Source organism: Macaca nemestrina, chromosome 5 (genome assembly GCF_043159975.1).
Source record: "Macaca nemestrina isolate mMacNem1 chromosome 5, mMacNem.hap1, whole genome shotgun sequence".
Classification (NCBI taxonomy): Eukaryota; Metazoa; Chordata; class Mammalia; order Primates; family Cercopithecidae; genus Macaca; species Macaca nemestrina.
In genome coordinates this window covers 9,688,417-9,706,837 of record NC_092129.1, presented here as the reverse complement: position 1 = coordinate 9,706,837, position 18,421 = coordinate 9,688,417, and the positions used below count along the sequence as shown (strand labels likewise).

General features: G+C 41.2%; 1 protein-coding gene across 12 annotated transcripts in view; it reads right to left on the bottom strand.

Moving 5' to 3' along the window:
- PRKN (parkin RBR E3 ubiquitin protein ligase) overlaps positions 1–18,421 on the bottom strand; it is a 1,377,649-nt gene that overhangs the window by 616,675 nt on the left and 742,553 nt on the right. For all 12 annotated transcript variants that reach the window (XM_071095931.1, XM_011750983.3, XM_011750978.3 and 9 more), the window contains one exon: positions 9,714–9,829. In XM_071095931.1, the coding sequence (XP_070952032.1) occupies positions 9,714–9,829 (116 nt within the window). The remainder of the gene's footprint in view (positions 1–9,713; positions 9,830–18,421) is intronic.

Sequence of the window (18,421 nt, the reverse complement as noted above, 5' to 3'; positions counted from 1 at the left end):
AAATTCAGAAGGGATTTTTAAAAGGAGATTGTTTCATGTGCAAATAGTTTGCTTTCTGTTTGTTGCACTGCGTGAAACAGATTTACCTTTAAGTCAGCATTTATTTAAATCTCTTTGATGCACAGTCTTGTGCTGGCCACTGTGGGGAGGACCAGTCACACTGGCATGTCAGTCAATCTGGGTCTTGCCCTGCAAGCAGCCTGCAATTTTGCAGAGCAGCAGACTTGGAGGCAGCTCTGTATTTTTCCACTCTTACTGGCTTTTTAAAGGCAGACACACAGGACAACAGCGAGTTCAACTTTTTCTTTTCTCTGAATCTCACTTTACTGCTACATTTTCCTTTTCACATACAAATCCACCTTCTGGCCTCACCAGATAGCCTTGCTTCTTACTGTACAGAGAAAGTCAGGACCATGCAGGGTAGAGGGGAAGCTGCAATGAAAGAAAAGCAAGGCAAGCCATGTGGACTTTGGTTTGTAGACTGGCTTAACCACTTCCTTGTGGTGTGATCAGATGTAATTTTTTTTAATGTGATACATTCAATTTCTTCATTTATAAGATGGAAGCCCGAATTATTTCAAATTAACGTAGCTAAAAAATTTCAGGTCATTAAGCACTGCATCTGAATCTCAAAGGGAGCATGGTGATCACCTGTTATTGGAGGCTTTATGCAAAGATTCTTTTTGGAAGGGCTTATAGCAGCCCTCCCTCAAGACTGGATTAGATGAGGGTGTGTCACACTTTTCAGAAAAGAATCACTCCTGGCATAAGGAGATAGAATTTACTCCTATGGGGCCTGGGGCACGGTGTGAAGTAGCCTGCTTCAAGCTAGAAGATATATCTTTGAAGTTTTCTCTTTCATCTTAAAAAGTTGTAAGATTTTCCATTCGACTCTAGAACATATCCCTGTTTATTATAATATAAACATATTTGGGTCTAATGGGAGGAATATGTAGCTTTGTGTGCACAAACACTGGCGCTACAACACATAAAAAACTTCCAACAATTTCCATTACAGAAAGAAAGCCACTTACTGTAAAAGGCTCTGTTAAAGATTCTAGTTAAATTTTTTGGACGTATACCTGAGTTTCTCACCATGCTCCTCAGAGCCTGATGACTAGATAAACTATCAGGTCTCATCTGATCCCCAAATTTTAAGAAAATCTTAAGTTAATGGAAAGTAGCTATTGGTATTGTCAAAAATCAGACTGACAAAGAACTTACACAGTAATTCTAAGTCACAACAGAATGCCAACTATAGCCAAAATTAACATGTGAATTGACAAAAGAAGCCTAAGACCTAACAAATGCATTCAAAGGGAATTGTAACTAAGATCTCCATTCCCTATCTCTCTTTGTTAAATGAACGAACGAATGCATACCAAAATCCAGTCAAATTATCTTTAAATCATTCTCCCCGAGGTACACCTGGAGAAAGTACATATGGACTTTGAGATAAATCTTGGCTAATCCCCAGGCCCAAGTAAATCTTTTAAGTCTGTGATCCATTGTGGCACTGCTTCAATAAGCCAAATGAATTTTGTTTTAGGACAAATTTGAAGGCAATTATGAAACCATTTATATCAAACAACAATGACATCAAAAGCATAAGTCTTTATTGGAAGAGTTGAGGGAAATAACATGGTAGAACAGCTTTTTGGATTTAATGCCCGACAGGGACCTGGGTTTTCAAACATATATCTCAAAGGTTAAATTCTGACTAAGCTAAACTGGCTATTTTTCAGTCTTCTTCAGCTTTGAAAACTGAGGAATAATGATTAAAGGTGAGAGAAAGTGCAGAGATTCACTAGGTGCCTTCTATCAACGGAAAGAGTCAAACTCTGTAAAATATTTAAAGAGATATATTTTGAGCGACATGTGAGTGACACTGGTCCATGACACAGCCCTCGGGAGATCCTGAGAACATACCCAAGGTGGCTGGGGCAAGCTTGGTTTTATACATGTTAAGGAGGCATGAGACATCAATCAAACACATTTCAGAAATACATTAGTTTGGTCTAGAAAGGCGGGACAACTCAAAGCTGGGGGCTTCCAGGCCACAGGTAAATGTAAACACTTTCTGGTTGGCATTTGGTTGAGTTTGTCTAAAGACGTGGGATGGATAGAAAGGGAATGTTCAGGTTAAGATAAAAGATTGTGGAGACCAAGGTTCTTTTAAAGTCTTATAATGGCTACCCTCAGAGACAACAGATGACAAATGTCTCCTATTCAGATCTTTAAAAGGTGCTAAATTTTAAGTTAATCTCTTTACGATTGGGAAGGTCTGGAAGACAAATATCTAGCTATGTTATCTACATAGAAAAAAATCTAGCTAGCTATGTTAAAAATATCTAGCTATGTAACAGATGCAAATTTTCCCCCACAAAGGATAGCTTTGCGGGGCCATTTCAAGATACAGCAAAGAAACACGTTTCGGGGTAAAATATTTTGTTTTTCTTCCTTGTCTCATAATGTTATCCCAAAGTCAGTTTGGAAAGTAGTCACAATAAATAGGGTTAAATAAAACCTATCTGATGAGAATATATGAACTGTAGGACATGACTCCCCAGACCCCTTAGATAGGAATTTGGGTACGATTAAAAAAATCGGAGTTTAGTCCTCAATATCATGATGAGGATTTTTCTATTTTGTATGTTTTCAAATTTTACATTTTAAAAATTTTAGAAGACTAGCACTGTAAAGAGAGATTGAAAGGGCAGAAATATCTTCGTTTGGGAGACACTGACAAAGGGTGAACCCCAAGACACACATGCTGTTTAGGGAAAGAATTCTGGTATCCCTCTGGCTTACCCAGGCCATTTTCATATGACTTAGGCACCCAAGCATGTTCTGAACCTTCTGTCGTAACTTCTATTGGAAATACTAAACAAGGCAGCCATGTTGCCTGCAAGTGCTAGACTTACTGTGCTTAATCCAGTTCTTGCTTTTTGTTCAGCTTGTTATGCTTACATTCATAAACCTCCAACTATCAACTGACAAGCCTGAAGGGCGAAGATCAAGTCACTATTTTGGTAAGGAGAGGAGAAGCAAGGCTTGATGCCAGAAGGGAACCTGCGGCTTCACAAAAAACCTCAGGACATTCTGTTTCCCAGATAGTTCACTTTCTCCCTTAAGAAAGAGTAACATATTTTGTTTGTTTGTTTGTTTTGAGACGGAGTCTCGCTTTGTCACCCAGGCTGGAATACAGTGGCACGATCTTGGCTCACCACAACCTCTGCCTCCCAGGTTCAAGCGATTCTCCTGCCTCAGCCTCCCAAGTAGGTGGGACTACAGGCACACACCACCATGCCCAGCTAATTTTTGTATTTTTAGTAGAGATGGGGTTTCACTATGTTGGCCAGCCTGGTCTCGAACTCCTGATCTCATGATCTGCTCACCTTGGCCTCCCAAGGTTCTGGGATTACAGGCATGAGCCACCGCGCCTGGTCTAAGAAAGAGTAAAATATTTTATGTCAAATGTAAACTCAAAGGACACAAATCATGTATCTGAATTAAATTGTAAGCCTAAAATCTGGCCGTGAGTCACACATGTCTCTTATCCATCTGCCTACGTGTTACAACCACATATATGTGATTTGGTAGGCAGCATCATTGCAGACTTCATCTTTGATTTCTGCATTTGTCAACAGACAGGACTAAATGCAAGTAGTTTTGCAACTGTCTCAATCAATTCATAAGCTATGAAGAAATCTTATTCCTCCCTTTTGCAGTCCTTAGAACCAGTCAGAGACTCGTAGATGACCTACTTAAAATCCTGGATTTTGCACAGAAACCGAAGGCCAAAGAAATTGTGCTATTCTCTTAAGGTCAAAAAGTTAGCTTTTTGGCATTAAGGCATTTGAATTATTATTAAAAAGGTAAATGAAAGAGTGATGGGTCTCTTATTGTATAGTGATGGGTCTCTTATTACTTTATATTTGTAAAGCACAAAAACAAAATTCTTACTTTCATTAGTATTGACAACCGCAATGAGTGACTGAGGCAGAAGGCTCAGTCATCAAGGTCTGTTATTCCAGCTTGAGAGCAGGCCTGGGAAAAATGCAAGTCACAGATACATCTGTGGCTGTTTTTTCCCTAAGAGGTTCTCAGGAGATTTAGCGTTTATGCATTGTCCTTAAAAGGAGGAGGCAGTGAGACACACTTGTGATGATTATATACTTGTGAGCTTTTAGTTAGTGCCCAGTAAACCTACATTTTACATAAGATAAGGTGAACATTTAAAGAAAATCGGAATAGAGGAAACAGCTGTCTCAGGGAGGGTGAAGGACTGATTTATCTCATCTTGCCTTTGTTCTGTACCTGGGAAGATATAAGCCAGTGATCGACATTATCAGTGTGGAGTCTTTTTTTTCTTTTGAGACACAGTTTCACTCTGTCACCCAGGCTGGAGTACAGTGGTATGATCGCGCCTCAATGCAACTTCCACCTCCCAGGTTCAAGTGATTCTCCTGCCTCACCCTCCTGAGTGCTGGGATTATAGGCGCGTGCCACCAAGCCTGTGAAATTTTTTTTTTTTTTTTTGTATTAGTAGTAGGGATGGGATTTCCCCATGTTGGCCATGGCTGGTCTCAAACTCCTGGCCTCAAGTGATCTGCGACCTCAGCCTCCCAAAGTGCTGGGATTACAGGTGTAAGTCACCACGCCTGGCCTCAGTGTGGAGTCCTTTCAAAGGCCTGGTTTCTGTTTAGCCCTTAGGGAAGGAAGCCTAGAGGTGGTTAATGAGGGCAGGTGCATAACAGGCCTGTCTGACCTCCCACCCCATCATGGCTTGAACTGAGCTTCCAAGGTTTCTCCACGGCCCCCTTGACCAGGAGGGATTCTGTTTAGTCAGTTGGAGGCTAACAATTTTATTTTTATTTCCCAGTATAAGGAGTACACAGAAACTATATTTACAGATAAATTAATACTATCCTCTGATTTTCATTTATTATGTGGTTATGTCTAATTTGATTGACGTATAATTAATACACATATATATACATAAGTAAAACAATTATAAAATAAAAATAGATTTAAAACACTCTTTTATTTTTAAGTCTGTAATTAGGAATTTGATTTATCTCCAGGAAAATATAATATTTTTAAAGACCAAAGCAATATATTTAAACATAAATTCAAAAGACAGTAAACTGTTTATAAAGGACACCGTGATATTATGAATAGTGAAAGAGAAAGCAATTGCTGAAACCAGATCTGTTTTGTAGACTTTCTGTACAGCTTTCGTACGGAGAAAGTTTGGCATTGTTCTCTCACAATAAAAAATGCAAATAAGCGAGTGAGAAATTCTTGAATTCATAAATAACAAAACAATAATAATAAAAAATCTCCTTTATCACATAGGCAAAGACAAAAATTATGAGCATATGCAATGCTGAAAGACAGGCAGGAGGGAGCCCTCTCAAACCTGGGAAGCCAGATCAGAACTGGAGCAGTGTTTCTGGAAAGGAAGGTGACGATAGGGATCAAGAACCTAACAAATGTCCATTACCGTGGACCTACAACCACTGTTATGACTGTGCTCTTAGCGCCGACGCATGCAGTCAACGATATCTGTAAAATAATACGGTTTTCAGTCTTATTTTTTTAAAAAAAAAAAAAAACTGTAAGTAAATGCTCAAGTGGGGAAATGGTTAAATAGAACTGAGACAGCCAAGCTACCCAAGGGGGTACCCAGAGAAACTGACCAGCCTGCGCACTGGGAGAAAGGGTGGAGCCTTGGGAAGTTCACCCTGTTGGCGGCGGGGAGGAGCCTGGTGTCTCCTGAACGGCGTAGTACCTGGGATTTCAGTTGGTGATGTGGGAAAACCTGTCTGGTTTCTGTTTAGCCCCTAGGAAAGGAAGCCTAGAGGTGGTTAGTGAGGGCGGGGGCATAACAGGCCGGTCTGACCTCCCACCCCATCATGGCTGGAACTCAGCTTCCAAGGTGTCTCCACGGTCCCCTTGACCAGGGGGGAGTCTGTTCAATCAGTTGGAGGCTTAATATTTTATTTCCCAGTATGATAAGGAGTACACAGAAACTATATTTACAGATAAATTAATACTATCCTCTGATTTTCATCTATTATTTTCATCTGTATTCATCTTGCTTTATAGATTTTCATCTATATTCATCTTGCTTTGCTGAGAGTCCCTGTTACCCTTTTTGTTTTCCTTTTTGCCCAACAAATTTCATTTTTCTCACCCTTCAAAGAGTCTGCGGGCCTAATTTTTCATGGTTGTGTGACAAGGACCCCATTTTTAGCTGAACTAAGGACAAAGTCCTACAACAGCATACACCCACATAACAGAATTTTAGGTACCTATTTTTTCAAAACTGTTTTCATGGCAGAGAAAATTTATTATTATTTTCATTTTTTATTTTTTTGAGACAGGGTCTCACTTTGTCACCCAGGCTGGAGTGCAGTGGCACAAACAGCTCAATGCAGTCTTGACCTCCCAGGCTCAAGCCATTTGCCTGCCTCAGCCTCCCATGTAGCTGGGCCTACAGGTGCATGCCATCACACGTGGCTAATTTTTATATTTTTTGTAGAGACAGGGTCTTGCCATGTTGCCCAGGCTGGTCTTGAACTCCTGAGCTCAAGCAATCTGCCTACCTGGACTCCCAAAATGCTGGGATTACAGGCATGAGCCACCACATACATGCCGGGTACAGAGAAAATTTATCGTAATGTCATGCTAAATGGAAAAAGTACGATACAAAACTATATACAACATAATTATACAGCACACACACACTGCAAATATTTAGGCATAATCAAGAGATAGGAACAAATTAAACAGAAATTTTACTAAGCATTAGGGTAAAAATAACTTCTAACACTTTTTTTTTTTTTTTTTTTGAGATGGAGTTTTGCTGCTGTCACCTAAGCTTGAGTGCAGTGGCGCAATCTTGGCTAACTGCAACCTCCACCTCCCGTATTCAAGCGATTCTCCTGCCTCAGCCTCCCGAGTAGCTGGGACTGTAGGCATGCACCACTACGCCTGGCTAATTTCTGTATTTTTAGTAGAGACGAGGTTTCACCATGCTGGCCAGGCTGGTCTCAAACTTCTGACCTCAGGTGATCCACCCGCCTCGGCCTCACAAAGTGTGGGGATTACAGGCGTGAGCCACCGCATCTGGTCACTTATAACATTTTTTAGAGTTTATTGTGAATGATTTCTAAATGTAAAAAGAAAGCATGATCAGGAAAAACCCCACAATGGTCACCAAACGGCATGGAGTGTCTGTGCAGGTGCTCATAATGTCCTTACACATGGAGCCCTCGAAGTCAGAAGAAAGAGTTCTTCTCTCTTTCCTACATATGGGGCACTTGGCTCCCTTACACGAGAAGGGGCCTTATTCAATCAAGTGGTTGGTTATATACACACACCCTTAAGATGCATCTGGATATATGTATCTTATGTATATATGTATATGCATATATCTATATATGTGTATACATATATATGTGTATATATGTGTATATACATGTATATATGTATATGTGTATATATATGAATACATATAAGTGTATGTATTCACACATACGCTTCTATGTATGAATTCTCCCAAAAGTTATCCTACGAAAAAAATTAATGTGACAATATTATTTTTCCAGCCATTATCATCCTGTGTATCTGGGAGGTGGCTCATTGTCTTTCAAAGATATTACCAGTTATTAATACGAAAGTGACAGTGTAACAGCAGGAAACGGGGAGGGCAACGCTCTTTGTAAGATAATACCATCATCACCACATATTTTAATGTCATTGTTACCAACCGTAATGGAAAGTTTAAAACACTGGCTGATGAGCTGCTTTCTAACTTACAGAAGAGTATTTTGAATTTTTCCTTTGAAAAACTGAAAAGTGACTTTAATTACCTACTGCTATCAGAGCAGTCAAGCCCTCACTTTTAGCACTTTCCAATTCCTTTCCTGAAACACCAGAATCCCCATCTTAGCTGTTCTTCTTGCATGTTGAAAGCGTTAGCCACACGCAATCATTCACCTTGCCAAGAGAGGCTGAAGCGCTGCATTTTAAAGGCAATATTGTGGTGCTTCCTGCCACAGCAGTGACTAAACATGCAGCAAAGGGAAAATCATGTCTCATTTTTATTCCTTCTTGGAAACACGTTTGTTCAACAGATGTCGTTAAGGTTTTTGGGCTTCTATTAATCAACATTTTAATTTTAATTTATTAGAGTATAGAAATAGCCTGATAGGAGTGTGAATATTTGCTTATCAGGAAATCACAGAGTTTAAAGCAACTTTAAAAGACCATCTAATACAGTTCCAAAAGCCAAAGAAAGACAACACTTAAAAACGATTGGGGTATAAGACTATTTTTGCTTAAAAGTCTGAAACAATAGATTCTTTTACTTTATTCATTAATTCATTTTGGCATTTCATTAAAAAGTTCTTCCTGGGCCAGGCACAGCGGCTCACGCCTATAATCTCAGCACTTGGCGGGGCTGAGGCGGTCAGATCACTTGAGGTCAGGAGTTCGAGATCAGTCTGACCAACATGGAGAAACCGTCTCTACTAAAAATACAAAATTAGCCTGGCGTGGTGGTGCATGCCGGTAATCCCAGCTACTTGGGAGGCTGAGACAGGAGAATCACTTGAACCCGGGAGGTGGAGGTTGCAGTGAGCCAAGATCGCGCCATTGCACTCCAGTTTGGGCAACAACAGGGAAACTCCTTCCCCAAAAAAAAAAAAAAAAAAAAAAAAAAAAAAAAAAAAAAAAATTCATCCTGATATCAGGGCTAAGTTCTCACTATTCCAATTTGAGCTTCATAGTCAACCTCAACGAACATGTAATGAAGCTAATTTGTTTTCTCTGTCCATTCGAAAAGTGTAGAGTAAGGAATTCTACTCTGAACTGCCTACTCTGCAGAGCAAACAGACTCAGTTACTTCCACTTTGTCCTTGGCTCCTAATCCGCAATTCACATTGAGTCATTTTCCCTTTTTTCACTAACAGGGCCATCTCCACATTTGCTTGCTTTTCTTGTGATCACTGGGATTAGAAATAACAAGGTCCCAAACTAGCTACATGCTTTCATTTTGAGTGTATGAATGTGTGCGAAGCCTCAGCATAAATATAGGCAAATATGGAGAACTGAAATGTATGGAAAAGACATTTTAAAAATAAAATGTATGGGCTATATGTTATGGTGTTCATAAATTGTTTTTCCATTCCTGGCCGGGCGCAGTGGCTCACGCCTGTAATCCCAGCACTTTGGGAGGCTGAGGTGGGCAGATCACCTGAGGTCAGGAGTTTGAGACCAGCCTGGCCAACATGGGGAAACCTTGTCTCTACTAAAAACACAAAAAATTAGCTGGGCATGGTGGCACATGCCTAATGTTAACATTCCTAATGTTAGCACCATATTTTCATTTTGTTTTTGAACTTAATGAATGAGTTTACATTTTATACTCAAATATGTGAGCTTATACTTTAATATCAACTAAGATTATATACACTATTTTAGATATGCCATCTCCCATCTTAGGACCCTATTTACCTACTTAAACAAAGTCACTGGCATTTTAAATAGTTTCATCACATTAAAACATACCCAAATTGGACAGAAGCATCAAAATAAAGCAGATACTCCCCAGGGAAGAGAGTTCACTGAGGAAGGCTCGTGTGGCAGAACAGCATTGGGAAAGTAAGGAGCGGGGAGTGACACTATTTTTAGATCCTTACCTGACGTCGGTGCACGTAATGCAAGTGATGTTCCGACTATTTGTTGCGATCAGGTGCAAAGCTACTGATGTTTCCTTGTCAGAGGTGGGGTGTGCTCCACATTTAAAGAAAAATTCCTGAAAGAAAGTTAAATATAATCACACACATGAATCCCGGCTGCTCGTTTTTCCTCTAAACATTTCGACAGTAAACAATCTCTTTGGGCAAGAGAAGACATCTGTGATGAGGTGTGAGATGGAGATAAATCAGCAGCAAACCTTTCCCAGGAAAGGATGACCTTGTGCCAAAGTGGTCAACATTTCCCTTTCAGAAGGGCCCTGAGTCTCTGCTATTCTTTTGCTCTTTAAGCGAGGGAGCTGGAGAAGTACGCTGTGGCCTTCATTTAGCCATGCCCTTCAATGATAATAAGTGAGTCTAGAAGAATCACACGGCGTGGAGGTGGGAGGAAGCCTCTCACTAATGAGGAAAGGGAGACGCGAAGCCATGAAATGAGGTGCCCGCGGTCAAACAGTTAAGAGGTGAAGCCGAGAAGTAACTCAAGCTCCCCGCAGGGAAATCCAGTGCTTTTTCTCCAGTATCACTACATGGTTAGTCATTTAGCAGAGTCAGGAATTGAGAGAGCCCTACTGTAAATAGCCACATAAGTACACATGGACTCCTGGTAGACACAGAAGTGCAGCAGAGGCTGGGTGCGTTGGCTCACGCCTGTAATCCCAGCACTTTGAGAGGCTGAGGCGGGCGGATCATGAAGTCAGGAGTTCGAGACCAGCCTGGCCAACATGGCGAAACGCCATCTCTACTAAAAATACAAACATTAGCCGGGCGTGGCGGCACATGACCGTAATCCTAGCTACTCGGGAGGCTGAGGCAGGAAAACCGCTGGAGCCCGGCTGAGGCGGGAGAATCACTTGAGGTTTCAGTGAGATGAGATCAGCCCACTACATCCCAGCCAAGAGTGCAGCAGAGCATGGCTCTCCCAGCCCCATCTGGAATCTGCCCCTTTTCTGCCTGGCATCAACACTTCAGCATTCCCGCAAAGACTCTGCCGCCCACCCTCTGTGCCAGGCAACGGGAATGTTCCAATCCAGTATCTTGCTGCTGCTTAGTTTCTTTCCCCAGCCAGGTCCTGCCACATACTCCCTCATTTTAGCTTTTCACATAGGTCACGTTCTTTTGATTGATAATATTCTCCCTTCTCAGCCACATTTTTTCTTCACTTGTTCCTTTTCTAACTTCTATATTTGTTCTCACTCTCCTTCTGTTCACTCATACACCAAGCCAGCAATTGCTCTGCTTCTTGTCCCACAGTCTGTATGCCTTCCATGATACTAACGTCTGTGAAGCTAAATTTTCTGCTACTGAAAAAATAATACATATATATTACTGGAGGACAGACTAACCCCTGCGTACCACACTTACTCCTAACTCCACTAGTGTTTAACTACCTGAAATGTGGAAAGGATTTTCCCTTAAAACCCTTGACCTGGTATTGGCAAACTTTGCTGTAAAGTGCCAGATATTAAATATTAAGTGTTTTTGGTTTTGTGGGTTATATGGCCTTTGTCACACTTCTCAACTTGGCCTTGTAGCTAAAAATAGCCATAAGCAGTATGCAAATGAATGGGTGTGGCTGTGTCCTAATAAAACCTTTTATACAAAATATGTGGCAAGTTGGATTTTTCCCTGCAGGCCACAGTTGTCCACGATGAGACATTTGTAGAATGCTTTATTTATATTTGTATTCTTTTTTTTTTTTTTTTTTTTTTTTGAGATGGAGTGTCTGTCGCCCAGGCTTGAGTGCAGTGGCGCAATCTCGGCTCACAGCAAACTCTGCCTCCCGGGTTCACGCCATTCTCCTGCATCAGCCTCCCGAGTAGCTAGGACTACAGGTGCCTGCCACCACACCCGGCTAATTTTTTGTATTAGTAGAGACAGGGTTTCACCGTTTTAGCCAGGATGGCCTCGATCTCCTGACCTTGTGATCCACCCGCCTTGGCCTCCCAAAGTGCTGGGATTACAGGTGTGAGCCACCGTGCCTGGCCTGACATATACTTCTTAAATGAAAAACAATAGATTAATCAACACTATTGAATCAATGCTATTTATCATTTATTTAATGAATGCTATATGTTATCCCCTTATATGTTTGACTGCAACATTTATTTTCTTCTTTTCCTATTTATAATTTACTAACCTCATTCTCCTCTGACATGTGACACCCTGAGCAACACCCCTTGGTCTGAAGCTGTTGTGTGCATCAGAATTACTTGGGTGGGAGAGGGCACGGGTTTGTTAAACCAGAGATCGCTGAACCCACCCTGGGATTTTGTAAATTCTGGGATGGCATCAAGATTCGCATTTCTAACAACTTGCCAGGTGATGTTGTTCCTGCCACTCAGGGGAATACACCGTGAGAAACCTTGAGCTCCACCAACATCAGAGGCAAAGTGAGTCAACTCTAGTTACTCTCTCGTAAGTCCGCTGCTGCAGCCGGTCGCTTACCATGTCTGAAAATAATGCTACATCTTACGTAAAATATGTGACTCTCAAAAATCTGGAGTGTGCCATTTTACTTTTTTTTGAGACACAGTCTCACTCTGTTGCCTAGGCTGGAATGCATTAGCGCAATCTTGGCTCACTGCAACCTCCGTCTTCCAGGTTCAAGTGATTCTCCCTCCTTGGCTTCCCAAGAAGCTGTGATTACAGGCAACCGTCATCATGCCAGGCTAATTTTTGCATTTTTGTAGAGACAGGGTTTCACCATGTTGGCCAGGCTGGTCTCGAACTCCAGTGATCCACCTGCCTCAGCTTCACAAAGTGCTGGGATTACAGGTGTGGGCCACTGCGCCCGGCTGAGTGTGCCATTTTAAAAAGAAGTATCCCAAAGTCAGGGATTTGGAACCCAGGCTGTTCTTCACTACAAGGCTCACCAATCCCAGGTGGTATAATTTAGTTAACTAAACCTATCCTATCTGGGGCAGTGGAATATCAACCGGCCCTCACACTTACAGTCCTCAGCCCATGGAGGCGTGTGTGTGGAGTCTTGCTGGAGTGGAAGGGATGTCCAGTGTGTGTGATGGGTCCAGGCTCAGGCATGCCTGTGGAGTCCTGCCCATGAGTCCAGGACCTTCCCCCACAGCAGCATGGAAATCATGCTGGCTGATTTTTTTGTTTGGTTATGTTGTTTTCCTGAACATAGCATCCCATTATTTTTACTTAATCTTTTGAAATGCGACAAATCCTTCAATGGCCAGCTCAAGGGTATTGAGAAAGAGATTTAAAACAATGTCTGAACACCACAACAAAAAGTCTGAAGGACATGACTGACCCTTATGAAATACACTGAGCTAGCTACGACTGTTTTTTGCAGACACGAAGGAAATCCTCATTCAAAACATAAAGTAATTCCTCCAAAATAGCTGAGTTGGCAGGACTATTGAGAAAGTGTTTCATATACAGATAAATAGATATAAAGCATTTATGTTTTTTCTTACCTTCAGAAAGCTGCAGTAGACATTCAGCTAACAAATCACAAATTGTTCTAACACCAGATAAAATTCAGCCAGATAAAAGTCTTTTTATTGGGGGGTAGGTGTTCATAGATAATGGTATAAGAAGTTACAGATAGTTGAAAAGTTCTAGTAATTCATACAGTGTGATAAAACTAAAACACACATTGCCAACCCTATATTAAATATGTATGCCTCATCAGTAAATTTCAGTGCTTTCTCCCACAATTTTTATGAAAGAATGTTTTTGTGTAGTACTAGAATAACTGGCAAGAACTGTGAAGAATGTGAGATTTTACCCAGCTTGCAAGTAAAATCTTGGAAGTAACAAATTAGTTTGCCGCAGTATCATAAAAGCTGACAGAAGACAAGAGACTCCTGGATCAGAGACAAAGGACTGCAGAACTCAGAGCACAGGGAGAAAGCAGCATGAGCATCATATTATACCAGTTCCCCTCCACATGTCTCTCTCAGGGTTGAAGCAGATGGGCTAAGTCAGATTCTACAGGTACAGGGGTTTTGCATCGCAGCTGAGGACCTTGAGCTTAGGAAACTCAAATCTTCTATAAGTAGTTCTAAGCAAGCCATCCTTTCATCCTGAAGGGAGACATTGTCTTTATTATACTGCACAATAAGCATCTTTGCCTTCTGATCTGGAGAGAAACATTATCTTCTCTACTTTCAAGGTCATTTGCTCTAAAACTTCCTTGAAAAGGTGGGTCAGAACAAGGTAGTGCCTCCCTCAGAGATGAGCAGACACATCAGAGGCTCATGGAGAATTCAACAACACCTTTTCTTACAGGCTAATTAGCAGAGTGGTTTTTTTTTGTTGTTGTTGTTGTTTTAGATGGAGCTTTGCCTAAGCTGGAGTGCAATGGTGCGATCTTGGCTCACTGCAGCCTCCGACTCCCGGGTTCAATTGATTCTCCTGCCTCAGCCTCCTGACTAGCTGGGATTATAGGCATGTGCCACCATGCCCAACTAATTTTTTGTATTTTTAGTAGAGATGGGGTTTCACCATGTTAGTCAGCTGGTGAACTTATTTACCCATGATCCTTCTGATAGCTTTTATTGAACATCCTAAATTTTATGTTTATAGATATCATTTAACAATTATGTTTTCCACATGAAATATTGCATCTATTTTCACAAAGAGTTAAATTCCATTCTAGTCTCCAAATCCTTCTTAGTTAATATTACCAAAAAGAAAAAAAGAAAAAAAAAAAACTATCCTTCTCTTGATAAAGTAACGGGGACACACACTTTTCACTAACAAGGTTGCAATGGGTATAGGGTTTGTACTTGACACGTAACTGCATAGCTATTTGCATGGCTCTGGGTATAGTTAGGAAAACAGGGCCCACACCAGGTAGTTCAACTGATGGAATTGAATGAGCTTAGTTATAGAGGCATGGAAACACAGAAGAACTAAACAGGGAAAGGAAGCCACTCGAGATTAGAGTCATTATTGCACAGCTGCCATCTGGGGCTGGGGACTGGGGACAATGGGATAAGCTGTTGGAGTCACCACAGCTCTGCAGCTGGGCTGTCTGGTTGGCAGTGTGACAATGAATGGGATGAAGCCACTGCCAGAGATGTCCCCTGGAGAGAGAGGAAGAAACGCCCCTCGGTTCTGCCTTCTCTTGGCCCTCCCATCGCCAGAAACAGCCCCAACTTACAGGGCAGAGAGGGGAAAAGGTGGCATGGGTCTGAAAGCCACCAGCTGATGACTGCTGCACCGCCACGAGGCGGACCCTGCATGAGATCAAAATTCTCCAAGTGTCACCCTTTGTTAGTGGTGACACAGTCTAATCAGCCTCCACAGAAACAAAAACATACATTCAGATATTGCTGTGAAATATGTATTGAAGATACAGAAATGCTCACACAAATATACATTGTGTATTGAGATTAAACTCAACTATACCCGTCAAAAGACTATCCATCCAAATTTTCCAATGATATTAACAGGATACAGGGCAGTGGTTACTGCTTATGAGATAAACTCGTAATAAGCATCTTACATCTATATCAGAAAGGTTCTCACAGTTATCAAGTTAAGACAGACAGCCTGTCACTTCAAATCAATCTAAATGCCTCTCACAAACCTAAAATCCTGTTTGTCGCTAACAGCAACAGATATTCTCCAGTTACTCTCTCCTCAGAAACTGTCCAGGCTAGAATAGTTCCTCGTTAGTGAGATACAGAGTCTTTTCTAAGACACAACTATTAGTTTTAAGTCTTCCTATCCGTGCACAGGTTTCATTGTTAATCTTGCTAATAAAGTTTCAATTTTCTCTAAGTTAAAACATGCCAGTTGGGTAGGGTGGAACATACCCATAGTCCCAGCTTTTTGGGAGGCTGAGGCAGGAGAATCTCTTGAGCCCAGGAATTTGAGACCAGCAGGGGCAACAGAGCAAGACCCTGTCTTTAAAAACAAACATAAACTCCGCAAAAACAAACCAAAAAATGCCAGATAAAGCATAACCACAACATTCTCTACCTAGTACATAAATAAAGCCTTAAAATAGTGACGCCAAAGCCTGTTTAGCTTGTGACTTCTTTATTGTGTCTTAGCCTTCATAATGAGGTGTTCGACTTACTGGGTATTACATAAACCCAGTAACTCATTTGATCAGTTCTGATACAAACTAACTATGCAAGTTGTAGGACTGTATAATAAATGCACACTTTGTTAAATCAACAGTGCCAGTTTTACAATTAAGTTACACCTAGTCAAACAAATCAGACCTAACAAGTTAATGAGTCTATCATCATGTTCAATTACAAGTTTGTTTTCTCTCAAGATGTTAATAAAGCCTCTAGATGATGTGCAAAGTTTATCGGGGAAAGAACATCAATATACTCCCACACAAAGCAAAACCATGTCAAAACATCGCCGGGAAGAAGCCTGTCAGTTTATGGTACATGTTTTCAAGGAGTCTAACTTAAAACCAAAGTTGACTAATATAACAACACACATCCTGCCCTTCTCTGCCTGACTGTAAGTTCTTCAATGTGCCTTGAAGTTTATTCCAGGTGTAATGCCACTCAGCCATAATCTGATGTTTATAACTTTAAGAGTAAAAGGGAGATTGTTAAAGAAGATGTTAAAAGTGATTCCTGAAACGTAAAATAAAAGGTTTGCGGTCATTACTGACCCTTATAAAATGAGTGAAAAATAGGAAAACTAATATTCTCTTTCCTAGCTCAAGGTACTTGCTCCAACAAGCTCAGATGGCTATACCTCCTTTTCCCCTCCCTAGCCCAGGGGCGAGCAGGCAGCTCTGGCCTCATCAGTCAGAATAAAACCGCCTCATACATGTGACCACAATGAGATACCTGTCTGAGAACCAAGCCACTGCTCAGAAGGAAAAAGTGATGAGAGAGAGACAGTCTCTAAGAGAGAGATCATTTGTACCTTGGATCCAGCTATGCCTGATGTTTCCCCAGTTACTTATTAATTTTTATTTATTGAATTATTTCGAGATGGAGTCTCATTCTGTCGCCCAGGCTGGAGTGCAGAGGCGCGACCTTGGCTCACTGCAACCTCCGCCCCCTGGGTTCAAGCAATTCTCCTGCCTCAACCTCCCAAGTAGCTGGGATTACAGGCGTACGCTACCATGCTGGGTTAATTTTTGTATTTTTAGTAGAGATGGGGTTTTGCCATGTTGGCCAGGATGGTCTCGAACTCCTGTTCTCAGGTGATCCACCTGCCTTGGCCTCTCAAAGTGCTGGGACTACAGGTGTGAGCCACCGTAATCCCTGGCCAATTTTTTTCATTCTTTAACTTAGCAGTGCCGATAGGCACTTCCAAGACTGATTTCTATATTATCTTTCAGAATGCAAAACAAGGATTTTCCTTTATTATCTTTATTATCTTGGAGACAGCTTTGACCTTAGGCGTTGTCCCCTAGATAATCTATCACTGGGGGATTTTTTAGAGCAAATGCTCCCACTATGTTTGTTGATATTTCTTTACTTGTGCATAATTATCCTGCTGTTAGCATTCATGTAGGGTCCCTGACTCCAAATGTTCTAGAACTAAGGGACAGTTGTTGAAGTTGCAATTACTGGACGCTGCACAGGCTCCCTGAGGGTGAGCGGGAGGACCCTGCTGGCCAGACGAGGCAGCCCTCCCTGATCTCTGACTCATTCCTGGGCCATTCCAGGGAAATCTGGATCAGGATTACACACAACACAGCAGCCATTTTTTTTTTTCTTTCCTTAGGTTTGATGTTCAGTGGACTAGTGGCTCTGGTGTGGTACTAGCTTCCCGTGCATTTCTCTCCCAATTCCAACAATGGTTTGGAGATTGTAACTTCTGTCTCACCTCAACATAATAGCAGTTACTTATGCGATGTCATCTGCTCAGTTTATAAATCGAGCATATCTCTTTCCTTTGAATGTTGTAGCCTAGCCAGACAATAAAAGATCACATTTATTATTCTAGCTATTCTTTCTCTCCTTTAGAAGCTAAAGGTTTCACATGCTCTCATAATATGTCAGCTTCAAGAACATAATGGCACCCAAAACATTTGCTAGTTGCATGTTTAGGCCAAGCTTTCCATCTTTTGCGCTCAGATAAATAAAATAAGATGTTCACTCCCATCCTGGCTAACACGGTGAAACCCCGTCTCTACTAAAAATACAAAAAAAACTAGCCGGGCGAGGTGGCGGGCGCCTGTAGTCCCAGCTACTCAGGAGGCTGAGGCAGGAGAATGGCGCAAACCCAGGAGGCGGAGCTTGCAGTGAGCTGAGATCCGGCCACTGCACTCCAGCCCGGGCTACAGAGCAAGACTCCTTCTCAAAAAAAAAAAAATAATAAAATAAAATAAAATAAAATAAAATAAAATAAAATAAAATAAAATAAGATGTTAAAATATCTTGTTGTTAACATGGAGTATTTCCTTTTATAATCTCCCACTACTGATTGTTCGATTCCATGATTTGACCTCCAGGAGAGGACATATAAATAAACATGTGTCAGCTGGTAATTATTTACAAGAAACTGAAGAGACAGGTCATGATTTTGAAAATTTATTATGACTCACCACCCCTAGATGAGTTACTGCATTCCTAGCAGCATTATTTTAACATTTATTTCTAAATGAGAAAAACGCTTATTCTAATCAACAATGGCAAATAATGTAGAAGAGCTATGTAATCATTTCATTGTCCAGGTTAATTATCTTCCAG